This window comes from Schistocerca serialis, chromosome 4 (assembly GCF_023864345.2).
Source record: "Schistocerca serialis cubense isolate TAMUIC-IGC-003099 chromosome 4, iqSchSeri2.2, whole genome shotgun sequence".
Classification (NCBI taxonomy): Eukaryota; Metazoa; Arthropoda; class Insecta; order Orthoptera; family Acrididae; genus Schistocerca; species Schistocerca serialis.
Window position 1 is genome coordinate 834,340,221 of NC_064641.1, and position 27,389 is coordinate 834,367,609.

Here is a 27,389-nt window from a genome sequence, read left to right on the forward strand (position 1 = left end):
TCTTTTTTTTTTCCTGTTTCACTCACAAATAGAGCAAGGGAAAAATGACTGTCTCTATGTCTTCATACTTATCCTAATCTCTTTGTTCTGTTCTTCATGGTCATTGCATGAATTTAGTGTTGTTATATAAGAATTTTTGTAAAAGTAAAATTAAAATTTTATGAATTTATACATGTCACTCATGCTGAAAATTGCAGAATGAGATAAACAATATTTTTAAGTTGCTATCATGTTTGTTATGTGAATGAAACACCAAAAATTACATAAAATTAAGTTTATTAGTAAATAAAATATTAGGAAATTATGGTGAGTCAAAGGATGGTAACTTACTTTAAATATTCTTGTATTAAATGCTTCTCATAGAACAAATAACTGTGACAAAGCAAAACTGTGGAGCGTTGAGTCTAGAAATAAATGTACTTTGAAGTTTCTAGATTTTTTGTAATCAATTAATTTCATAATTAAATTGCCTTTATGGTACAAAATTATCTAAATGTAACATATCAAGCTAATTACAGTCAATTCAGTAACAGTTACAAACACAAACAACGATTTGGTGTTCACAGTAAATTAGTATAATATGCAACATTAGTATTGATCATTGCAGTGAGAAGTATTCCACTATTAAGTATTCCAGAATCAGTAGACATAGAATGTGTGGTGTCACTGCCAGACACCACACTTGCTAGGTGGTAGCTTTTAAATCGGCCGCAGTCCGGTAGTATACGTCGGACCCGCGTGTCGCCACTGTCAGTGATCACAGACAGAGCGCCACCACACGGCAGGTCTAGAGAGACTTCCTAGCACTCGCCCCAGTTGTACAGCTGACTTTGCTGGTGACGCCACACTGACAAATACGCTCTCATTTGCCGAGACGGTAGTTAGCATAGCCTTCAGCTAAGTCAATTGCTACGACCTAGCAAGGCGCCATCACCAAGTTATATTGAGATGATAATACTGTATCAACAAGACCAATGTTCACCAATTGTGGATTAAAGTTAAGTATTCCAGCAGCTATGTACTTTTCTTTATAGCATTCATTACGTATCCTGTTTCAGACCTCACGCCAGCCTGTGTGAGTTTAAGCATGTGCCTTTCGGCTTCCTCTCATTGTGTCTAGGCTGTCTTGTCTAGACACAACAGAATGCATGGTCCCATTGTGCCATGTTACAACTTCCAGTTATGAAAAAAGAAATTGAGAAAGTCATAGAAAATTTAGAACAAATATAGCAATAGAATCTAAAGAAATTCCAATGAAACTCGTTAATCATCCATCAAAGATTATTTGAAAAATATGAAAAATTCATTGGGGAGACACAGATTGGGTTTAGAGAAGGTTTAGGTACAAGGAAAGTAACAGTCACACTACAAGTTCTAGCCCAAAACTGCTATCATAAGGATAAAAATGTAGGCCTTTTTTATTGATTTGAAAACTTGACAAAGAGGTTATCAGAGCCTTACACAAAATTTTTAACAAAATTTATGATACAGCTCATTACCCTGCCTAGAGGCTATTATTAGTTCCCTCTTCAAAAATGAAGAATGCAAGAAAATGTAAAGATCATAGACTCATTAGTCTTGTGAGCCATTCTTTGAAAATATTTCTGAAAAATCATCCATCAAAAGTTATTTGAAAAATGTAAGAAATTCATTGAGGAGACACAGATTGGGTTTAGAGAAGGTTTAGGTACAAGGAAAGTAATAGTCGCACTACAAGTTCTAGCCCAAAACTGCTATGATCAGGACGAAAATGTGTGCCTTTTTTATTGATTTGAATAAGCCTTTGATGGAGGCAACACCATAAAGTTATGAAAATTCTTAAACGAATAGATATAGATCAGAAAGACATCCACTGTATAGAGAACTTGTATCAGCATCAGACAGAGCAGGTTAAGTTTGATAATGAGTTCATGAACTTAGTTAATACCTGTAAAGAGGTTCAACAAAGATGCATTCTGTCACCCTATTATTCAGTTTGTACTCAGAGAGTATTTTTCAGTAAGTCCCTGGTGACACAGAAAAAGGTATAAAGGTTAATGGAGTTTTTCTCCAACAACATTTGCTATGCTGATGATACACCAATGACTGCTGGTAATTTAGATGAACTTCAACAACTCACCAACATAGTAGGAGGTTACAGCAGTAATGTAAGTCTCAATATTAATACCAAAAAACACATTTTATTATTGTCATGCAACAGCCTGACTTCTTTACAAATGCAAATCTACAATTCAATGCTCCTTAATACAAAGAATAGTCAGGTTTAAGTCTGTTGGAACATGGCTCTGTAAAAGATTGGAGACCAGACATGGAGATGAAATATCACATGGAGAACACTTGTAATGCCTTCATAAAATTAAGAAAATTCTCACAAGTACAGACCTAGATCTAAATCAAAGAGTTCAATTTATAAAATGCTATATTTTGTGTGTACTTCTATATGGTTCTGAAGAATGGACACTGAATGTGACAACAGTAAGCAATATCAAGCCCTTTGAATTGTGGATTTACTACAGAATGCTTAAAATAACATGAACAGCAAGAATATCTAACAATGAAGTATTCTGAAGAACATACAAACAGCAAAAAATGTAAACAATGTTTAGAAGAAGAAAAACTGCATATCTAGGACATATCTTGCAGGACATCAAATACATGTTTCTGAAGTTGATAACAGAAGGGAAGAATGAGGCTAAAGAAAACAATTCTTAGTTAGATAACATAAAGCATTGAACAGAATTACAAAGTGCAGATCAACTACTTCATACTGTGGTTCATATAATAAAGATGCATCATGTAGTCGTCAACATCCATTAATGTATTGGCAGAAGAATAAGAAGATTGATATTTGTAAAACTCTAGTCTATGGCACCCTATCTTACCTGCAGTTGGGCTAAGCCAAACAGTTTGAAAACAACCACAAACACAGAAGAGCAAGACAGGTCATCCACAGACAGTCATGATGAAGTTTGCATTACTGAGATTTTTCAGAGTGTCCAGGCTAGTACAGAACCTTGTTCCACTGCAGCAGTGCACATTTTTTATGAACAGCCAAAACTTGGACACCTGTTGAGGAATTTCATAGTGAAACACAATGGACATGGAAGTAAACCAATCTCACAATCTCCATTAGGTCCTATGTGATATTTTTCTCTTTCTGACTGTTCTAGCATGTAAAATGTTCTTAAACAACTAATCATGAAAGCATATTGTGGACTTTTCATTAAGTTATCTGAGAGAATCCATCAGTATGTAAAACTTTGGGGAGAGTGCTTTGAAAATGTGTAAAGGAAAACTTCTATGAAAGTAGAAATTTGCATAGCATCCTTAAGACTTTCAGAATGACCATATCAAACACTTTTTTCTATAAAATATTAAATCTATATATTCACTCCTCAAGCCAGTGGAGTGAATTATTCATCACTATTAGACACTCACTGTCTAATTCCATTTGTGTATGGAACAAGAGGAAAATGCCTTTCTGTATACCTCAATATGTGGCATTATCTGTTATTATTGTCACTAGACAAGATATACAATGACAGACCACAATTTATAGTGTAATCTCTCTTCAGTACCAGTTCTTAAAATTTACCTTACAGGTTTCATGAGAACACTGCATCTTTTGTCAAGTGACTCCCATTATAGATGAGTAAACATCTCTGTTACATCACCACTGTGGCAACATTTACCTGTTATGGTCCTAGCAGCCTATCAGTGAATTATTTTGGCATCTCTTGTCATGTAAAGATGTAAGAACTTCAAACATGGGAGCTGTTCTCTATAATAGATGACACAGACAGAATGAGATCTACATTTTCCATCTGCCCCTTTTGCACCTGTATCACAATAGTGAAACACTTTGTTTTCTCATTACGTATTTCCACATTTTGATGTCAAGTCACATACTTCCACATACAACAGCAATCAGACTCTTGTTCAGAAAAGATAAATCCTAAATACTAAATATTGTAATTAGTCTGAAACTAGTAATTGAATTTTGAAGAGTGAAAGCCCGTTGAATTTGCCTGTTTTAGAACTATGACACTAGCAACAGAAATTACTATAGTTCCAATTGAAAAACCAAAACTGATACCAGACTTTCTGTAATTAACATACACTGCCTGACAACAAAAGTCAAACACCAAGAAGACATCTGACTAAGATGGTTAGCTCTCAATGTAACTTTGTACACACACACATATGCCATCAATAAGTTTGTAAACGATTAGAAGACTTGATATTAATACTTGTTAAACAGATCATGAATATGACACTTCGTGATGATGTGGAACATGTCAGTTTAACATAAGTTTCCTTTACATATATACTGTTACTACTTCATATCTAAAAATCTTCTACTGAATAGATGAAGTTGTCATTCAAAAATTCTTTTAATTTGTTTTTAACTAGTGGTTGACTATCTGTCAGACTTTGAATGCTATTTGGCAAATGATCAAAGACTTTTGTGGCAGCATAATTCATCCCTTTCTGTGCCAAAGTCAGATTTAACACATAACAGTGAAGAACATACTTTCTTCTAGTGTTGTACCTTTGCACGTTGCTATTATTTTTGAATTGGGAAGGCCTATTAATAACCAATTTCATACTGTGAATATCCTGAGTTCCTTAAATAAATGTCTGGCAGGTGATCTTGGGTGGGCTCTACTCTTATTCTGATGACATGTTTTGTGCATTGAATACTTTTTCTCTTAATGGTGAATTACCCCAAAATATGATGGCATATGAAAGCAGTGAATGAAAACAGGCATAGTAGACTAATCTACTGATATTTTTATGACCAAAATTTGCAATAACCCTAATAACATAAGTAGCTGAACCTAACCATTTCAACCAGATCATCAGTGTGTTTCTTCCAATTCACCTTCTTCTCAGTGCACACACACAGAAATTTTTAATATTCTGCCTTAGCAACAGATACCTGTTAAAAATCTATATTTATCAATGGTGTTAAGCTATTTACTATACAGAATAGCATATACTGTATTCTCTCAAAATTTAATTAGAGCCAATTTGCAGAGTAGCACTGGATAATTTTCTGAAAAAAAAATTACAATCTCCTCAGCTAATTTTTGTTTGTTAGATATGATTACTACACTTGCATCATCAGCAAAAAGTACTATCTTTGCATCTTCAAAAATATAGAGGGGCAAGTCATTGATACACAGAATGATTGTAATTAAATTTAAACTTCCAACACACTGTAGAAATAACACCACTTGTCAGACTGATGTCAAATTGCAATGGAATATCATCAGAGAAGGCAGAAAACGTATGGCAGAAGAAAAAAAATAGTGTAAAAGTTGATCAATAAATGGTGCTGTATGTGTCAGAATACATAAATGAAAACATCTGACATGCACATGACCCATTGAAGTTGGAATACCCATACTGGGGACACAGCTTTTCCTCCTTTCACATCTGCGATGTTCACCGTGACTGTCTCAATGCAGGGTTGCCCTCTGCTTGTACAGCAGTATTGCAGGAATGATGACTGTGCACATATTGCTCTGCAGAAGTACCAACACTGAAGGGTTTGTAAACAGGCGTTGGTCCAATGACTGCCATTGGTCTGGAGAAAATGATTCAGAAATTTGAAAAGGCAGGCAACCTGGTAGAGGGAGAAAATGAATTAATTTGACCTCAGTGGAAGCAATGGCCACAGCAATGCAGGAGGAGACAAGTGGTGGTGTGCAAACATGTAGTGCATGGAGAATTGCCTGAACATTGGACATACCCATGAGCAAGGTGCATAAAATCCTATGAAACATCCTTCTTTGCTATCCATTCAAAATTACCCATGTGCACAAGTTGCTTCCTGTTGACCTGCCAGCAAGAGAGACCTTTACTTTAGAATTTCTTGCTCACACACTGCACACTGCACACTGCGCACTGCACACTGCGCACTGCACACTGCGCACTGCAAATCCAGTTAAGCAGCTGCTGAAGTGCCATTTTGGAAATGCTAGAATTATCAGCCACCATTTCCCTATAGCCTTGCCATCCCGATCACCTGATTGTGTTACAATTCAGTGTTACAATTGCAAACTTAGCTGCACTAAAGATATGTATAGCACAACACATTCTGAACATGACACCAGAAACACTTCAGCCGGTTTCTCAATTTCAACTTGTCGCAAAAAATGGTGGACAGCATATTGAACATGTTTTGTGCCAGTTACATGGAAATTAATACTCTAATTTGATTGATTTTGACTGATGCTTTTTATGAAATTTTTGGACTCAGGACAATTAAAAACCAATGTGATTGATGCTTTTTATGGGGCTTTTGGCCTCAGGACAATTAAAAACCGAATTTTGCCATTCATAGTGATATGACCTTGCAGTGGTGGATGGGCTTACGTAACTTAAAGCATCACACCTGTACGCTCATGCACACTGAGTAGTACAGCTTGTTTAATGTCAAATGTACACCTTAGGCATTGTTGAATGATTCATTTGTCATTTGTAGTTGACCACTATTAAATTATGATGCTTACAGTGCCAACTATTGCTACATTTTGTAACTGTTTATTTTTCTTCCACCATACATTTTCTGCACCTCTGATATTATTCTGTCACAATTTGATGTCCTTCTGACCAGTGGTGTTATTTCTACAGTAGTTTGAAAGTTAAACTTTAATTGAGAACAATAAGGGCCCAAGACTGAACCTGGTGGACACCATTCTTGATACCTCCCCAGTTAAAGGGCTCTGCTGACTTTTGCAGACTGTTAATTTCACCCTTCTGCATTCTTCCAGATATATATAGATTAAACTATTTGTGCACTGTCCCACTCACACCACAAGACTTAAGCTTATCTAGAATTATTTCATGATTCACACAGTCAAAAGCCTTTGAGAGATCACCAAATATCCTAAAGGGTGACATTCAGTTATTCAGAGCATTTAATATTTGATCAGTGAAAGCATATATAACATTTTCTGTTGAAAAGCCTTTCTGAAAACAAAACTGACATTTTGTTAGTAGTTCATTTTTACAAATGTGAAGCTACTCTTGAATACATTACTTTTTCAAGAATTTTGGATGAAACTGTCAGAGGTGAGATTGGATGGTAGTTGTTAGCAACAGACCTATCTCCTTTTTTATGCAATGGTTTAACACTAGTATATTTCAGTCAGTCTGGAAAAATGTCCTGTTGCAGTGAGCTGCTATATGTAGCAGCTCTGAAAATCTGACTTATCTGTTGGGTAAAGCTTTTAGTACTCTGCTGGAAACGCCATCAGTTCCATGTGAGTAGTTACTTTTGAGTGAATTTATTATTTTCCTAATTTCAGTAGAAGAGGTGGGTTGAATTTAAATTCTATCAAACTGTATAGGTATTGCCTCTGCCATATACAGTCTTGCATTTTATAATGAACAGCTGGATCCTGTGACACTTACAAAATGCTTACTAAAAATATTTTCTACTTCTGACTTTTTGTTAATAAACTTTTCATTAAGTTTGACAGAAATGCTGTCTTGATGTGCTCTAAGTTGCCCTGTTTTCCTTTTAACAATATTCCAAATTGTTTTAATTTTATGATCAGAGATGCTAATCTCATACATAATTCACGTACTTCTGGACTTTTTAATAACTTTTCTTAATACAGTGCAGGAGTTTTTATAATGTTTGACTGTTTCTGGATCATTACTTCTTCTAGCTATAAGATACAGTTCCATTTTCTGTTTACATGATCTTTTTATCTCTTTAATACTCCATGGCTTTTTAGATGGTTTCTCACAATTACATCTGACTGTTTTCTTAGGGAAACAGTTTTCAAATATACTCACAAAAATCTATAATGAAACAGATTAAAATTTAAATTAGCAACATGTCCCTTGTACACCTCATGCCAGTCTAACTGTTGCAAGGTTTCACTAAAATTTGCAATTTTTAGATAATTAATTGAAAGCACAATTTTGGAATCCTGTTTGGTATTACTGTACGGAGCTATGTCATGTACTGTAACTAGCTGTGCATCATGATCAGACAAAAAAAGTTTATATTTGATTAAATTTATCTTGGTCTATAAAAATATTATCTATTAATGTGCTGCTTTGCTGTACTACCCGAGTATGAAAATCAATGACTGATGTCACATTGAAAGAACAAAGTAATACTTCAAGGTCAACCTTTCTACCAGACTCTTTCAGAAAATCTACATTAAAATGTGCTCTACACAAAAATTTTTATTTTCTAAAATTTTCTCACTATGATAAATTTTAACATATATGGGCACTCGTTCTCTCTCCATAGTGTCTCTGCTCTCATGTGCTGAAAGCATATATACTCCTACATTTACCTGTTCCATATCTGAGATTATACGATGTGCAGACAGGTATAGTACATCTATGCCACCCTCAATTTCTAAATCTTCTAAACAAATAAGATCATCTATTTTTTAATCCTCTGATATTACGATGCAATATACTAACATTATTTTTCACTGTGACGTGTAAAACAGCCACAAGAGTGCATTAGTGTTGTTACTATTTAATGTTGTTACCAGGCCTGCTGGGTACATAAGGGGCATGAACAGCATTAGATGTTGGGTGACTACTTCTACATTTACACTCTGCAAAGCATTGTGGAGTGTATGGCAGAGGGTATGTATCATTGTACCAGTTTTAGGATTTTTCCCACTCCATTCATGTATTGTGTGTGAGAAGAATGATCGTTTAAATACCTCCATATGTGCTGTAATTAATCTAATCTTGTCCTCATGAAGCCTACGGGAGTGATACATAGGGGGTTGTAGGATATTCATAGAGTCATCATTTAAAGCCTGTTCATGAATCTTTGTAAGCAGGCTTTTTTGGGATAGTTTATGACTGTCTTCAAGGATCTACCAGTTCAGTTTCTTCAAAATCTCTGTGACACTCTCCCTCAGATCAAACGAACCTGTCCTTCTCTGTATATTTTCAATTTCCCCAATCAGTATTCTTTGGTGTGGGTCTTGCACACCTGATCAATATTTTAGGATGATCCATAGTAGGCTGTACAACCATACGCTTTATTCATTCTGTGATTGGCCAATTTTGATAGTAAGTAATTTTTAGACAGTTATACATATGTGTTATACAATATCTGGCACACTATCAAAGAGTCATTTCATACATACATACAATCAAAAGTCATTTCATACATGAAATAATTCATCTATATTAAATCTAAGTACAGAAAATTAATTTACTTTTAAATCTCATCTATGTCCTTATGACTGCTCACTAATATCCACTGGAATTTGAATCCTTGCTTTTAGCGCATTGTTACTCTTGACTCCTTTCCTGTACTTTCTGTCTCTGCATCTTATTCATTCTTTCTGTTTCCTTCTACTTTCCACATTCTTCTGGTGAAGAAACTGCCTAAAGCTCTGAATGTTGGAGGTTCAACATTGCTTTTAATTAAGAAATCTCTCAGCCTTGCTCCAACTTCAGCAGCGTCTAACTTGATTCCTATTTAATTATTGTAAATGTTCCTGGTGGACAGTTTTCATACCATATAACAACACTAAAAGAGCAGCAAGTAATTAATATTGTGTCTCACTTTGATTTAGGAATCTGGGAGACATTGATGGTATTAATGTCTGGGAATCTCTATCTGATGATACTCCATCCAACAGGACACAGGTGTTGCATAACATAGATGATATTTATGGAAATGCTGCATTGACAGATGGTGACTGGAAACTCGTGAAAGGTAAAAGCACATAGATAATGACTGAGTGACAAGTACTATCAGTGGTTGTAAATAAACATCTGTTTTACTGTCTTCTCATTTGTTAATGTATACTTTGGCTTTTCCATTTCCTTGAAGATTCTTCATAACAATGAGATGTATATAATCCATTAAATAATATTAATAAATAGAATCTGTTAAAAAAGTTAATCAAAAATTGGCCAAATAATTTTTATGCAAATGAACAGTTGGACTAGAAATATTAAACTATATTTTAAATCTTTTAAAAACACACTCATTCCCATAAGCTACAAGACTGACAATGTCCATAAGGCCACATGAGGAACAGAAATGTTGTACATACAAAAATATGCATTAGCAATATTGTTACACTTGACATAGTGACACAGATGCAAAGTATATCTGATGCTCAGAGATAGGCTGCACTTGCTGTGAATAGTGTTACCCTGCCAGTGGCATACAGAATAACACATGGGATGTGATACATTTCTATGGCAGCACAAAATGCAAAGTCTCACCATCTTGAATATCAGGATGTTCAGCAAGGATCATGGTAATTCCTACTATTGACAGACAAGAGCCCTCTGGTTGATCACTGGCTTGTGGTGACAGTGTTAGTGCTACAATACTTTGGCTGAGAATGCCACATCAGATTTAAGTCCAGGGAGAGAGTGGACCACTTGAGATGTGTGATGTCCACATTTAGTAGTAGAATAGTTCACGCCATCAATAACACAATAAACAAGGAGTCAAATACACCTGAGAACAGAGAATGTAATGGATAAGTGAAGTCTGTACTTACTAAGCTCAATTCAAAACAAGTCAAAACACAGCAAGGTTGGTAGTACATATTATAGATTATCTGGCACATAATGGTTAGCTTCATTACACAACATATAGTGTGTCTCATACAGAAGTTAACCTTGTTTCACAGAATAAAAGTTACAAAATTAATTTTAAAAAATGTATAGTTTTCAGTGCTGCATTAGTTGTTTCCCATTTCAGTAACTGGCTGTTAGTATACAATTGAGAAACATAAGTGCTGTACTGCTTTAAAAGTAATGCTGTTAGGCAAAAAGCTTAAGCTTTTGAAGTGCCAATGCATTATAAACTGAATAATAACTTAAGTGGAGGTTACAACAGCTGTTATCAAAATATTTTCTGTTGATAACCTTTATGAATAAATTGAAAATTCACAGAAAGTAATGCTACTGTTTATATTAGCCTGTTGTTCTGGCACATTATTTGTTTCACAGGTGAAATGCACCTCATTACTAAGGGATTCTGCACTAACACTATGAGTATAAAATTAAATTTCATGGCAATGACTCCCCTTCTCATCCCCATCTCCTTTGGGTAGTAGGATTATCTTACTTCCACACTACTTATATACAAAAAATGAGTCATCTAAATACCAAATTTTGTTGGAATTTCTCCAGGCTTTTTGAGTTATGATTTTGTGTCACATCTTTTCATTCACACCCTCAACCACACTGGTGCTGTGGATATCTTAATGTCACAGTAATTTTTTTCTATGTTGCAAGTGATATGTGCACCAAGTTTGGTAAAAATCGCTTCATGTGTTAAGAGATGGGTTGATATGGCACTATTTTTGTGCCCCACCCCACCTTCACACACAAACACACACACACACACACACACACACACACACACACACACACACACACTGTCCCTCTTCCACCTGCCTCCTCACAACCTCTTCCTTTTACACCTGTCCACTACCTTTCTCCACATTCCAACTGCCTCCTACATCTTCCCCTCCCCCTCCCTCCATCTCCTCCCCATTTCCCCCTCTCTTTGTCCATCTCTTCCCCATCTCTCTGTCCATCACCTACATCCCCTCTTTTGGTCCACCTCCCCCTCTCACCTCTCTCTGTCCAGCTCCTCCTCCCCCATGTTTCTGTTATCTCTTCTTCTCTCCCTCTCTGTCCACCTCCTCTTCCTCCATCTCTCTGCCCTTCTCTTCCACCCCTTTCTCTCTATTCACCTCCTCCTCCCTCCCTCTCTGTCCACATCTTCCTCCCTCCTCCCTGTCTGCCCATCTCCCCTCCCCTTCTTTCTGTCCAACTCCTCCTCTCAGTGTCCAGCTCCTGTCACTCCCACCCAAATGGGAGCCAGGTGGTTCTTATCCTCTCGGTGCTTACTTCCAGGCAGTAAGTGTTACTTGTACCAAATTGAGTTGAATTCAATCCAGAGATTTAGGAGAAGATGTGGAGTATATGCTTATGCATACATACACACATTTTATATAAGTATACATGACATAGATTATTCTGCTGCTCCATAATTTTCAGTATTGTTTGATTGCTATGAAATTAGACTCATCATGTGCTAGATTATGTGAACTAAATCCATAAGTAAGGTAGTTACAGAAATACTTTCTCCTCTTATATTAAAATGGTTCTCCTCTTCTGAAAGTTAATGGAAAATTCGATTTATAAACAAGAAGCGATAAGTAGAGTACATGTTTTTAAGTTTAAACTTTTAAAACACATCCTAAAAAGTATGTTGCTTCTGATTTCTAGGCACAACATATGATGGTGCATGGGATGGTTGGTATGGACCATCAGGAAGAGAAAATGCTCCAGCAGCCTATGATGTTGGTCAGGTGCTTGGCTCCAAAGCAGGCAGAGTGTTATATAGAGGAGGCTATTTGACTACTCGAACAGAAGTGCTAACTGTTAGGACAAGTGCTCTAGTTACATGCAATCCTAGTGGTTCTACATCCAATGTAACCATTAACTGCAAACCTTTAGAAGCTCCTTGTCTTTTTAATATACAGTCAGATCCTTGTGAGAAACGAAATTTGGCTGACAGGTAAGAATAACACCTTTTATAATTTAAAGTGTAAATATATCATTTATATTTCCTGAAATTTATACCATTAGCTGCATATATTTCCAGAAATTTATACCATTAGCTGCATATCCATCTTACACATTGACCAAGTCTTTTGCAGTAGTTATGTATCAATATTCATAACCCTGAAATCTGCTTTTATATCTTTTATTGCAAGTTAATGGCTTGTACTTTCATAAATACTAAACTCCTGCCTGCTCCACATCATCCAATGATCTAAGTACTTCATTCAACTGGTTTATCTGTTGCACATATAAAGGTGCATGCTGTACTGCTATCAGAAAAAGTGACCTCGTGACATTAATTCATTCGAGATCAGAAACATTACAATCTCAATGCCCCACAAAAGTGGCTCAATTTGAGGCAAAGGTAGCCTGTTTCAACTGTGTTTCACACTGTCTATGAAAAATTTACAGTTGTCTGCAGCAAGATGGTCCAGTATGTTCCAAAGAAATGCCCTCTAAATCCTTGGTGGACCTTCTGCTCTGCATGAGATTGTGAACCATGCACCTTTTTCCCTTATAACCCATGCAACATCCTCGCAATCAGCAACATCTTATTTCCCTCCTTTAAATCTAAAGTATGCCTCTAACTCTCTGAAGAATCCATTTAGGATGGCATTTCTATTAGGAGTAAAAATATGTGGTATTCACCTATGGATGTCATGTAGGCAACCTTTCAATGAGATGGGGATTCTAACTGTGCTGTCAGAATATGTGTTTTTGCTAGTGAAATTTGATATAAATAATCCATCACAATTTGAGAAGAACCAGGACGTACATACCTGATACACTAGAGGGAGAAATGATCATATTTACACATTGTTAAAGATAACAGTGGCTCATAGAGGAGTTCAATATGCAGCAATAAAAATTTTTGATCATTTGCTCAGTAAAATAAAATGTTTGACAATTAGTGAAGCAAGTTTTAAATTTATTTTTTTAAAACTCATTACTCCTAGACAACTTGTTCTGTTCCATTGATGATTTTTTTCTTAAAAACTGGTAGCCAGTTAAAAATAAATAAATAAATAACTAAAAAACTTGTTTTTGAATGTAATTGGTGTAATTACACGAGTAGGAATAAAATGACAATGTGTTCATTAATGTTAACCTTAATCTAATAATGTATTTAATCCTGTAAACTGGATTTTTCCACAGCCTTTAGATAAAAGGATTGTTCAAATGACCTAGGGAACTAACCAACTAAAATGTCCATATCTTGGCAACAGAATATGTACTGCAGACATTACTTGAAGGGCTTCTGTTACTTCCAGACATAACCTAGGCACATGGCCAAAAAATTAACCACTGGAAACATCATGCTGATACCAAGTAATGCCACCTAATTGCTACATTGCACCCCTGTTCTTTTTCGAGGGAATGACTAATATTTTGTCCAGTGAGCTTATCATCTGTGTCACAAGAATCTCCTTTTGGTTTTTCTTTTCACCCTACCCCACGTAATATTAATTAGTGCAGGGGCCTTGTCAATTTGATGTGCATTGTCAGTACTCTTTCTCTGAATCTCACTCACACTTTTTCAATTATCTACTGCTCTCTTTTTTACACTGAAATATGCTCACATTGTCACTACTACCTTTCCTTTGTTCCATATGTTTTCTGTGTGAAATTATGACACACATTGTTTATTTCTTCTAGCATTACTTTCATCTGTTTATCAAACTTTTTATTAGTTTCTTTCCAGAGTTCTTTCACATTTTGGACCAGATCTTTTCACATTCCTACAAACTGCAAATGCATATGCTCTAAATCTTTCATTATAACATTTCATTGAATGATGCCTTACAAAGATCTGCAGCTCCCATTAACACCATGAAGAACTTCATTCTCATGTTTTTTGCTATTAGGTTTCTGGATGGACTTAGATCCCCTTGATTTGTGTATCTGTTGTTTCCTTGCTCTGTGGGACCCTGTCAGGATACTTACCTCATGATCTACTATTGAACACACTGCAACTGTTTCTGCCGTAATTGTGTGAACAATGTATTTCATGTAAGATGGCAGCAAAGTGCATTGTATGAAATATAATAGACCTCTCTAATGCTATTGTATGCTCTGAGTTTTATGTGTGTAACATAATGTTCCTTGGTTGTTCTGTTCAGTGTATTGTACCTGAAAGTGCAGATAAAGTTAATGGCACTGAATGTCTTTTACACACTATTACTTATTCAACTGTGTTGACTCTAATAGTTTAAGGGCCCAGTGATGCATTTGGTATAAGTACATCCATAACACAGTAGTGAGACAGTATTGGAAAAGTTCCAAGTGGTGCACTTGTGTGAAGTATGAGTTATCATTACAAGATGAATGCTAGTCTTTTGTATTATTCTTCACTATTATTCTTTATGTGAAGACAGTTAAAATGAGTGTGGCACAAATCCTGCAGATTGAAAGGCTTATGGGTCACGAAAATTATGCATTATTGAAATTTGCTGTAGAAGCGTATTTACGTTTGGACTACCTATGGGATGTGGTGGATGGGACAATGAAATCCACAGATCAGTATTATTCAAGTGAGGATAGGAAAGCAAAATCAAAGTTGATATTACTGGTTGACTCAATGAATTATGTTCATGTTGAAAAAAGCTGTGACAGAGAAAGAATTCTGGGACAAATTACAAAGTGCTTTTGAGGATGAGGTCTTACAAGGACCATAGGATTATTAGGTGAGTTAATTACTACTCAGCTGGACAAATGCAAGAGTGTAGACGAATACATCAACAAAATAATAGTCATGTCAAACTGACTGAGAAACAATGGGTTTGAGATCACTGATGAATGGATAGGAACATTACTGTTGGCAGGACTGCCCGAAATGTATGCGCCTATGATTGTGGGGCTGGAAAAGCATAGGTATACCGATCATGGGTGACAGAGTTAAAGTAACAATCCTACAGGATGTAAAGAGTACTTCAAGCTGTCAGGTGTTGGAGAAGGAAACTGCATCTGCTCTTTATTCAAAACACAAAAGGAAGAAATCAGTGAGGTGCTATAGATGTCAGAAGAAGGGGTGTACTGCATCTCAATGCAGAGAAAAAGCAAACCCCAGGTCAGACATGCAGCAAAAGAGGTATGTTGCTGATAGCCCAGAGAGAGGGACCAATAATAATGATGAGGTGCTCTCATGTTTTTATTCTTTTGGAGATGTGGGTAATTATCAACTGGAATGGATTTTAGAATCAGGTGCATCTGGGCATATTGTTAAAGACAAATCTCTTCTTTATTATGTTAAAGATAAGACTCATATGGGAACATCTACTGTTGATGGTAGCAAGCTCCAGTGTTCTTTGGCTGGGAAACTAGACATACATGTATGTGTAAATGGTGAACTCAATATGGTTACAGCACATGATGTTCATTATGTAAAAAATGTTGTGATTAACCTACTGTCTGCAGGGGAAATTGTCAAGAAGGGAAATACAGTCACTTTTGACATGCACAGAGCAAGAGCAATCAATGAAAATGGTGAAGTTATAACTACAGCAAGTAACAAAATGGGTATTTTTAAGATGCATATCATTGACAGTAAACATAGAAATATATACTGAGTGGAAGGTGTTTTATGGCACCGCAAACTTGGACACCTAAATAGAAAGAGTATGTCTTTATTAATGGATATGGAAAAGGGAATACAGAATTATAATGTAGCCAAGGACCCTTGTGAGATATGCATAAAAGGAAAACAAGTGAGCCTACTTTTTAAGACTAGTAAAAGTAAATCTGCAGAGGTCTTACAGTTAATCCATACAGATGTATGTGGCCTGACGGAGTGTGAATCCATATGTGGGAGTTATTATTTTCTTATGTTTATTGGTGACTATTCATGATATACTCATCTTTATTTTCTTGGTTCCAAAGACCAAGTGAGTGACATTTTTGAGGAATATCATAGTACGGTAGAAAGGTGGATGGGAAGGAAGATTAAGACCATCAGGTCTGATAACAGGAGAGAATATATTAACCATAAATTGAAGATACTTCTGGCAAAATGGGAATCAGGCATCAAATTACCATAAGTTGCAGGCCATCTCAAATTGTAGTTGCTGAGAGGGCTAATTGGACCATAGCTGAAAAAGCAAGAAGCATGATAACTGATGCTGGATTATCAAAAGATTTTTGGGCAGAAGCAGTATCAATGGCTGTATATTTGAACAATAGACAACCTAAAAAAGCATTAAGGAACAAAACACCATATGAGATATGGGTAGGAAGGAAACCTCACCAAATCAATATAAAGGTTTTTGGATGAGATGCAATGGTGCACATTCCAAAACAGCTGAGAGGAAAATGGGACCCAAAAGCTAAAAAGTATATTTTTGTAGGAAACTGTGAGAATTCAGAGGGATCCATTGAATAAAATGATAGTTACCAGTAGATATGTAGTATTCTTTGAAAATAGAAAGGACTCTGAAGAGGGCAAGACTACTAAGTTAACTGCACCTAGTTCTGAGGGTGAAACCTTATGTGAAGAAAGAGAAAATTAAGAACAGGAAGAGGACAGTCAAAGTCAAATGGAGACTATTTATGATGACAATGAGTTTGAGGATGAACAAAATGAAGAGAACAATGTAAGGTGTTCTTCTCAAGTACCAAAACCAAAATAATATCTGGATTTTGAGATGTATGCAGCCCAGTCTTTTAATGATGAGCCATCAACAGCAGAAGAAGCAATGAGTGTCCCAAACAGTCAAGAATGGAAAGAAGCAATGGAAAAGGAATTGGAATCTTTATCTCAGAATGAAACCTTTGAATGGGTAAATATGCCAGTAGATAAGAAACCATTACAGGTAAGATGGGTATTCACTTTGAAGAGCCCCAAAAATTCATCACCAAGATATAAAGCATGACTTGTAATAAAAGGACATTTGCAAAAACAAGGGATCAGTTACAAAGAAACTTTTCCACCTGTAGTCAAGTGTGCGTCATTGAGATGTCTTTTAGCCTTGGCAGCAAAACAAAATTTAACAATTCAAGGATGTAAAAACAGCATATTTAAATGGAAAACTGGAGGGGGAAATGTATGTCATTCCACGAAGAGCAGTCATGAAAACCAGATTGGAAAGGGGAAAAGATTTGTCATTTATGAAAAAGTATTTATGGACATAAACAGAGTGGACATCTCTGGAATCAATTTCTACGTAAAACTAATAAATATGAATATGAAGCAGTCTATGTCAGATCCCAGAATATACTATATAAGGGGGAGAGAAGGGGTGATGATAATAATGGCAATATGGGTGGACGACTTCTTTATCCTGACTGAAATTGAAAGCCAAATGAGAATTTTTAAGAAACAGCTGCAAGTCAAGTTTAAGATGCATTATTCTGGAGAATTTAAACAATATTTAGGCATGCAGATCACTAAGGATGAAGAGGGACAAGAATTGAGAATAAATCAATCATCATATACAGAAAAAATCTTAAAGAAATTTGACATGAGTGATTGTAAACCCATAACTACTCCAATGGAAGTAGGAGTGAAGTTAAATATAAATGACTGAGTTGTGGAATGCGGTAAGAATGTTCCATATTTAGAAGCAGTAGGGAGTTTGTTATATTTGTCTCAAACACCATAACCTGACATTGCTTTTGCCAGCAACACAGTTAACAGATATTGCAGAGAACCAAAGGAAAAGCACTGGAAAGCTGTGAAAAGGATATTCCACAAATTAAGATACCATAGAGAAGGTAATGCAAAACTAAAAGGCCACAGTGATGCAGGCTGGGGGAGTGAATTGAAAGATAGGCACTCCACTACTTGCTGCTGCTTTAAATTAATGGGGAGCCTCATTTCATGGTCCTGTTAAAAGCAATTTTATATCAAAAATAGAACCAATGTCTTGAAGCAGCTCTCCTACTACAGAAAAAGATATTGATACATAATGCGCAAAATCGCAAAAATGTAAACTACAAAACTGAATGAAAATATATAGGCCACAGAACTGAGATACACCATTCAAAGTCCACCTATGGTGGTGCAGACTAGTTGTTTAGTTTGTTGCCATCAATCATTTAGTTATCTCCAAAATTTGGAAGTGTGAGAATATCTCCAATGTTACAAAGCAATGTTTTTCTCCAGACTGAGTAGCCGTTAACAGGATTTTGAATGTAAATCTGTTGTATATTTCTATTTAACTGTATGGCAATTAATGTACAATTACATATCCTTGTGTACATATGCACATAAACTTAAGAATAATGGAAAAAAAGAGGAGAAGATTTGTTTGAAAATCATACAACACAACATGAAAAGATGTGTGCCATGTTTATATATGAAAGGATAAAGTAGTAAGGTATAGATAAATTCTGTTATTATACAGCTTTTAATATCCTTCTCTGAGCAAATTACTGTGTGCTCATATTAGTTCTTTAGGAGCTCTGGTGATTGGAATGAGCTTCTGCTGTGGTGTTATATTTTTTTCAATCAGTATTTCATTTTCATTTTTGGATAAACTGGCCACTTCAGATGATTCTGCTTCCAATTATGCCCTCCTTTTGGCTAAATAATTTTATCCCTCTTGGGTTAAAATAGCCACCCTATTGGTCATGTCTTCATTGTCAGCTGTTATTTTCTTAACTGCCACCGACACTGCCTCTAATTTTGCATCTTCATTAGCAAATAGCTTACTAACCATTTCTGACAATGCTTCTAATTTTGCTTCTTGGTTAGCAGATGTTGTTTATAGGTCCCCTGACTCTAACTTCAGAGCATTTTTGCTTAAGCTAGAGAAGGTTCTTGATTCACTTTGTAGGAAGTACCAGAAAGTAGTTCTATGTGGTGACTTCAATATTAATTTTGTACATGATTGTGCAAGAAAAAGGATGTTGGTAGATCTCCTAAATTCATATGATCTGATGCAAACTGTGTTTTTTCCAACCAGGGTGCAGAGGAACAGTAGCACAGTCATAGACAATATTTTTATTCACTCTTCATTACTAGATGGGCATTCTGTTAGTAGAAGGGTGAATGGCCTTTCAGACCAAGATGCACAAATTTTAACACTAAAAGGTTTTTGTACTCTAACCAATGTCATATTTAATTACAAACTATGTAGGAAAGTTAATCCAACAGCAATAGAGAGTTTTTCAAAACTTGTCAAGGAACAAGAGTGGCAAGATGTTTATAGTGCCGATAATGTAGATGATAAATACAATGCTTTCAATAACACATTTCTCATGCTCTTTGAGAGTTGCTTTCCATTAGAACATTCTAAATGGGGTACTAGCAGTAATGGACAGCCCGGTGGGCTGACTAGTGGGATAAGGATATCATGTAGAACAAAGCGGGAATTATATCAAAATGTTAGAAGTAGTCACAATCAAGCTACAGTAGCCCAATTACAAACAGTATTGTAAGGTGCTTAAAATGTTATTAGCAAGGCAAAAAGTATGTGGTATGCAAATAGAATAGCTAATTCATAGGATAAAATTAAAGCCATATGGTCAGTTGTGAAGGAAGTATCTGGTCAGCAGCACAAGGTTGACAATATAAAGTCAATTTGCAGTAATAATATTTCTGTTACTGATAAATCAGATATATGTACAGTATTTAACAACCATTTTCTGAGCATTGCTGGTGAATTAAATAAAAATTTAGTATCTACAGTAAATCACATAAATTTCTTAGCAAATGCCTTTCCGAGATTGACGTCTGAACTACTCCTCTGTGATACAGGCAAGAAGGAGATTGAGACAATAATCAAATCACTGAAGACTAAGGATTCTGATGGTTATGATGGAGTGTCTAGTAGAATATTAAAGTACTGTGCTGCACATGTTAGCCCTGTATTTAGCCATATTTGTAATTTTTCCTTTAGGAATGGTCAGTTTCCTGAGCGATTAAAGTACTCAGTAGTAAAGCTGCTTTATAAAAAGGGAGAAAGGGATAATGTAGATAATTTTAGACCTATTTCTATGCCATCAGTGTTTGCAAGAGTTATCGAAAAGGCTGTGTATGTAAGGTTAATTGATTATTTTATATCACACGATTTGCTATCAAATGTACAGTTCGGCCTTAGAAGTCATTTGACAACTGAAAATGCTATATTCTCTTTTCTCTGTGAGGTACTGGATGGGCTAAACAAAAAGTTTCGAACGCTTAGCATATTTTTTTTATTTAACAAAGGCATTTGACTGTGTTGATCACACAATAGTGCTCCAGAAGTTTGACCATTACGGAATAAGGGGAGTAGCTCACAATTGGTTCACCTCTTACTTTAGCAACAGGCAGCAAAAGGTCATTATTCACAATGTTGATAATGGCTGTGATGTGGGATCTGAGTGGGGTACTGTCAAGTGGGGGGTGCCCCAGGGGACAATGGGGCTGCTCCTGTTCGTTATTTATGTAAATGATAAGCCCTCTAGTATTATGGGTAACTCTAAAATGTTTCTGTTTGCTGATGACACTACCTTGGTAGTAAAGGATGTTGCATGCAACATTAACTCGGTTTCAAGTAGAGCAGTACATGACCTCAGTTCATGGCTTGTAGAAAATAAACTAACGTTAAATCACAGTAAGACTCAGTTTTTACAGTTCCTAACACACAATTCAACAAAACCTGATGTTTTAATCTCACAGAACGGGCATATGATTAGTGAAACTGAACAGTTCAAATTCCTAGGTGTTCAGATAGATAGTAAGCTGTCGTGGAAAGCCCACGTTCAGGATCTTGTTCAAAGACTTAATACTGCCATTTTCACTATTCAAACGGTATCGAAAGAAAGTGATATTTCAACACACAAATTAGTCTACTTTGCTTATTTTCATTCACTTATGTCATATGGTATTATGTTTTGGGGTAACTCTTCCCATTCTAGAAGGATATTTTTGGCTCAGAAACGGGCGGTTTGGGCAATAAGTGGTGTGAGTTCAAAAACCTCTTGTCGACCTCTTTTCACGAGTCTGGGTATTCTGACATTGGCCTCTCAATATGTATATTCCTTATTGTCGTTTCTTGTTACCAATACTAGTTTATTTCCAACAATAAGCAGCTTTCACTTGGTTAATACTCGGCAGAAATCAAACCTCCATTTGGATCGGACTTCCTTAACTCTTGTGCAATAAGGTGTGCAGTATACTGCTGCATCCATTTTCAATAAGCTGCCACTCGAATTCAAAAATCTTAGCAGTAATCCACGCGCTTTCAAATTGAAACTGAAGAGTTTCCTCATGGGTCACTCCTTCTATTCTGTCGAGGAGTTCCTTGAAAAATTAAGATGATTCTCATTGTATTGCTGATAGTGTTTGCTTAAACTTATGGACTGATTTTCTTTCCGGTTCATGAATATTTATTTTTATCTGTTATTACTTTTTATGTTGTAAGTTCATGTACTGACACGTTCCATGACCTTGGAGATTTGCTCCTCAATTTGGTCCTACAGAACTTGACATTTAAATAATTAAATAAAATAAAAGATAAATATATTGCTAACAATATCTGATAATGTATCTACTGGAATAGGCAGATTTTTCCCCAATTCAATTACACCTCTCACAGCTTGTGGAAGCATTACTAACTTGCCTAGCATGAAATCAACTTGATCTTCTGTTACAGAAATTTCAATGGACTGACATATACTTTGTTTATAATTTTAATTGGAAAGTACAAAAACATTCATGTGGCACTCCATATACTTGCATGAATACTTAATATATCAAATCAAACAATATTTTGGTGCAGTAGTGAGAAATAAACTAGAAGCATGATAACAATAATGAACATATCACAGTCAATATGATTACTTATATCTATTTTACTCGCTATGTATTTACATCCCAGCCTTGAAAATCAAATAAAACTTTCATGCATTACTTTTGAGGTAAAAAATTTACAAATAAGGACTGGAAGAGACATAACAGACTAAAGTGAGTAACTGGCATCCAATGTCCAACATTGATTGTCATGGTATGATTAGAACAGCATAAAAAACTTCATCCTGTAATTCACAAAACTCATTCTAAAAATTATTCTACTTTAACAAATCCAAACATGCAGGATACAGTATATGTAAGGTTCCCAACTATATCACATCCCTGTTACTTTTATCCATATGCCATGTTATTTTTTGCCAGTAATAATGGAGCAGGGTTAATGTCACTCATACCTTGTTAAACAGAAACATTTACAACTGCAATGACATAAGATGATTAAAATTAATGAAGAAAATGAAACACTAATTACATAAACAGAACACAAACATGACCTCATTTAAAATAACAATAAAATGACTGCTTACAACACTTTTAGCAGTGCAAATTAAGGGAATCAGGCATGATCCTACCCTCCATTTTCTTATTGTTCATAGACTCAAATAAATTTTGACCTCCACCTTCTTTTGTCTTCATGTTCTTGTGACATCTGAATGTTACACCAACAGTGGAATTATGTCTCAAGTGAGCCCTCTTATTAGGGAATGAGATACTGATAATTAATGAGAAAAAGTTTAAAAGTCCAAATTGGATTACTAACTGGAATGATTTATGTCATCAGAGGAGGGATATGACATTACACCTTATGTAATTACACATAGTCCACATATTTGGTGGCTGGAAACTTAAACATTTATTAATGAAGGTAAACTGAAAACTGAGATTCAGATTGCTCATAGCATTTTGAAATAATTTTTCATTTTCTCTGATTACTTTTCAGACACCCTGAAATTGTGCAGCGCTTAGAGTCAATTCTAAAAACTATAAATGCAACAGCAGTGCCTCCGGGAAACCTTCCATATGATCCTCGAGCAGATCCTCGATTTTGGGACCACACTTGGACCAATTTTGGTGATTACAGCATACTTAATAATGCTGTCAGCTGATTAAAATAATGTGCACTTTGCAAACAAAATAACTTTCAACTGCTCTGTTGTCAGTTACTGCTGAAATGTACCAATGAGAGACATTTCTTTCTATGTTCAACCTATGAACAAATTTTGTATATATTTACTTGATTAATGTCACTCTAGTTCATCTGTAAAACGAAGTATGTGTTTTTTGTCAATGTGTTGCATATTTTGCTACTTTCATCAAGAAACTTTATAGCTATTATTATTATTATTATTATTATTTATGTATCAAGACTCTGAACCAGTAGTGCACCTCAGCTTTATTTATAGCGACACATATAGTTGATGTGAAATAAAAATTGACATTATAAGATACTGACAAGTGACCTTACAGCAAGAAGATAGAATGAAGCTGATGAAGCATGAAAATTAAATAAAATATTTTACTACAGAATTTAGAAAATTTGAAAACTTTATCATAGTGTTTCCTAACAATTTTTACTTGAAAAGGGGAGAGGTGAAGATGTTCCAGTTATTAAAATTTTGTATACAATGAGAATTAAGACCTGCTGACTCCATAATGGACTTTTCCTTTCAGTATATAGTGAATTATTTTTGTAAGATGTGCAACTATGTTCCTTAATATTTAAACTCTATTTAGAACCAAAAAATAAAATCACCTTGTAATTTCTAAGTGCTGAAATTAGTATAAGTGAGCCCACCTAACAGTGGTGTTAGACAGCCAGTGATAATGAATTTGAAGGTTTTAGAACCTGAGTACCCTTCAATGGGCACCAAAAGAAATAGGTGAAAAGAATAGTTGTGAAAGGGTTGGAGAAATAGCAGGGGTAAACTCACACCCAGAGCCACGCTGGGACAGAGCATCATTTATTGTCATAGCTGAGATCCAAAGTTATTCAGACTTCATTGTAATAATGAAGTCTTAACACTAATTATTCAAATTTAAAATACCTAAAGATGCACTGATTCACTTAAACAGATCATAAAAAATTAGTGTAAAAATAAACAGAATAAAATATGAGGTGGTGAGTGGCGAGAGTATGAGGAGGAGGAAAAGAGGGAGAGGGAACCAGATTGATAGAGAGGGAGGAGGGAAAAATTGGGAAAGAGATAAGGAAGGAGGTAAAATAGAGCTTAAAGAATGGCAGAAAACAAGGTAGTGATACAAATCACCAGTTATTCGCACACTATCTGAACTGAACTGTAGCACATTCATTCTTTTCTCACATTTGTTTTCCTCTCTCTCTTTTGTTGGTTGTGTCACTACAAATTTGTACTCCCCTTTCAGTCTTACACTGTATTGTGTTTCTGTGTTTCTGTCCCCCTGCTTTTACAACTAATTTACTTTCATGAGTTCTTTGTTATGTTCATATTTCAAATAATATGTTATTTTAGTAAATGTAGCTCACAGTAATTTATTTCACCCTTACTACTGAATTGTATATTGAGTATTTTGTAGTTTACTGAATAGCATCATCATTAAAGGTTACTCCTCATCACTGTATGTACAATATGATTTTTGAAAAACATATTGATGGTTCATGAAGCAGTATTAATATCTCTAAAAATAATTATGTAAGATTTCTATATTGAGATTCCCATTAACACAGACTGATATTTTCCAAAGATTAAAATTTAATGTTTAAATATCTCCAGTAAGATTTTCATACAAGGCAGCCAGTAATGTCAGGTAATATTCATGATTTTCGTACATTTTCTTTTCTTTTCTTGTCAGGCTGCTCATTTTGGCAGCAGTAGACTTTCATAAGAAGGAAAGTTAAATGTGTTTTTGGCAAAAAAGTCTTGTTCTGGTATTCTACTGTTGAAAAATTTGTGTCTTCAAAATATTTTACAGTTATGCTAACAATCCAATGTACTGTATCTATAGGAGCATTACATCACTAAAACTCAGTTATTTGAGCCAAGTAAATTTTCTGTTATGCATTTTTTTCCATCAGTCAATGTATTGCTACATTGATAAAACTGGTTCCTATCAGATCATCAAAGTTAAGCACTTTCAGAATTGACTAGCACTTGGATGACCATCCCCGTCTGCTGAGTGCTGTTGGCAAGTGGGTTGCACTTAGCCCTTGTGCGGTCAATTGAGGAGCTGCCTGACTGAGAAGTGGTGGCTCCAGTCATGATAACTGACAACAGTTGGGAAAGCAGTGTGCTGATGACAAGCCCCTCCATATCAGCATGCAGTGACGCCTGTTGACTGAGAATGACATGTAGGTCGGTCAGTACCACTGGTCCTTCTGAGGCCTGGTTGGACAGAGTTATCTTTTCCATTAATTATGCTCTGGTTTTTAATAAATAATTGTTCTACACAAAATGTACAAATTGTTGATTTATATTTAGAATTTATGTTGTGAGAAGGAACTCTGTATGCCCAAATATGCCTCCTACATTTTCTGTCCTCTTTGTAAAAATGTAGGTAGTACAGTGTTTTTTATGAATACACAACTATTTTAATCAAGCTGCTAAAAATTAAGCATCATCCTTAATTGAGATATAATCCTTCTATGGCTCATGATCAATTTAGAAACTGGTACAGGCATGAAGCTCATTTAACTAACTGACTGTTGAGACTAAGAGAGTAAAATACTTGGTTTTTAAATTATAGTGTATGATAAATATAGCGTTGTTGCACATCTTAAGAATGGCTTCTGATAATATTGAGCTTATCCAACAGCTGTCTGTGAGTTTCAAACAGCTGTTAATTGATATTATGGCCTACCCATCAACTTGACTTGCCATTTATATTTTGTACTCTGTTGTTCATAATGCATATGTAATAATTGTTCCTAATTATTGTGTATTTATTATTAAAGTATTATTTTTCACTAAATGGCATTATTTTAATATTTCTTTGCATTCTTCCTTGTATTTCTCTACTACTTCCTTGTATATCTCTACTCAACAGAAACATCTTGTGAATTTCAGAGCAGTGTTGAAACTAGAAGCAAAATATAAAGATAGTACAGATGGAATTAAACTGACATCTGAATGGAGAACAGTTCTATTCAAAAAGATCGTGAAGTTTATCAAAGAATATAATCTTTTAGAAGCAATAATCCCCAGAACTTCCAATAAGTCAGAAATATTACTTTACAAATATTAGCAGGATGTGATGGTTTGCTGGTTGGTTGATTTAGTGGAAGGGACCAAACAGCAAGATAATAGGTCCCATTGGATAGGGAAGGATGGTGAAGAAAGCATCCCAGCATTTGTCTGAAGCAATTTAGGGGAATCATGGAAAACTTAAAGCAGGATGGCCGGATGCAAGTTTGAACTGTCCTCCTCCTGAATGCAAGTCCAGTATGCTAACCACTGTACCACCTCGCTCGGTGCAGGAGGTGAGAATTAAAACTTTGACCTGTGCCTAATCCATCATTCCCTCTCAAAATCATTATACCACGCTAAAGAAATGCTCAGGCCATAAAAATGTACCCCCAATAAACTCATTTTCTATGAGGCAAGATGGTTATTTGGTTATTACAGTAGCATCCTTTGAATCATCTGATAAAGTTTCAAAAAACAGAATTATATATCAAGTCCTTGGCACCAACAATAGACTTGTATATATTTTTGGATGTGAATGAAATGTTTGCTGAGTGTATAATACTTTTACATAATAATCAGACAAAGTTTGCATTTAGAATAAAGAATCATATATGATGTTGATACTTTGAGAATGATTAATTGTTAAATAATCCAATCTGCCTCCCTCAGTGTGTAGTATGACAGTCATAGAGATTCATCTCTTGCTCTTGCTCAAAAATTTTTACCCCTCATACTTTGCCTCCAATACTAAACTGGCGATCCCTTGACGTCTCAGAATGGGTTCTATCAACCAATCCCACTTTTAGTCATGTTGTACAGCAAATTTCTTGTCTCCCCAATTCCATTCAGTAGCTTGTCATAAATTACATGATCTACCCATCTAATCTTCACCA

The 27,389-nt window shown here is 35.4% G+C and overlaps 1 protein-coding gene across 1 annotated transcript in view; it reads left to right on the forward strand.

Moving 5' to 3' along the window:
• LOC126473448 (arylsulfatase B-like) overlaps nt 1–26,215 on the forward strand; it is a 332,111-nt gene extending 305,896 nt beyond the window's left edge. Inside the window, exons 9-11 of the mRNA XM_050100501.1 lie at nt 9,582–9,724; nt 12,271–12,562; nt 23,277–26,215. Coding sequence (XP_049956458.1) covers nt 9,582–9,724; nt 12,271–12,562; nt 23,277–23,442 — 601 coding nt within the window. The 3' untranslated portion in view covers nt 23,443–26,215. The remainder of the gene's footprint in view (nt 1–9,581; nt 9,725–12,270; nt 12,563–23,276) is intronic.
• The last annotated feature ends 1,174 nt before the right edge of the window (nt 26,216–27,389 follow it).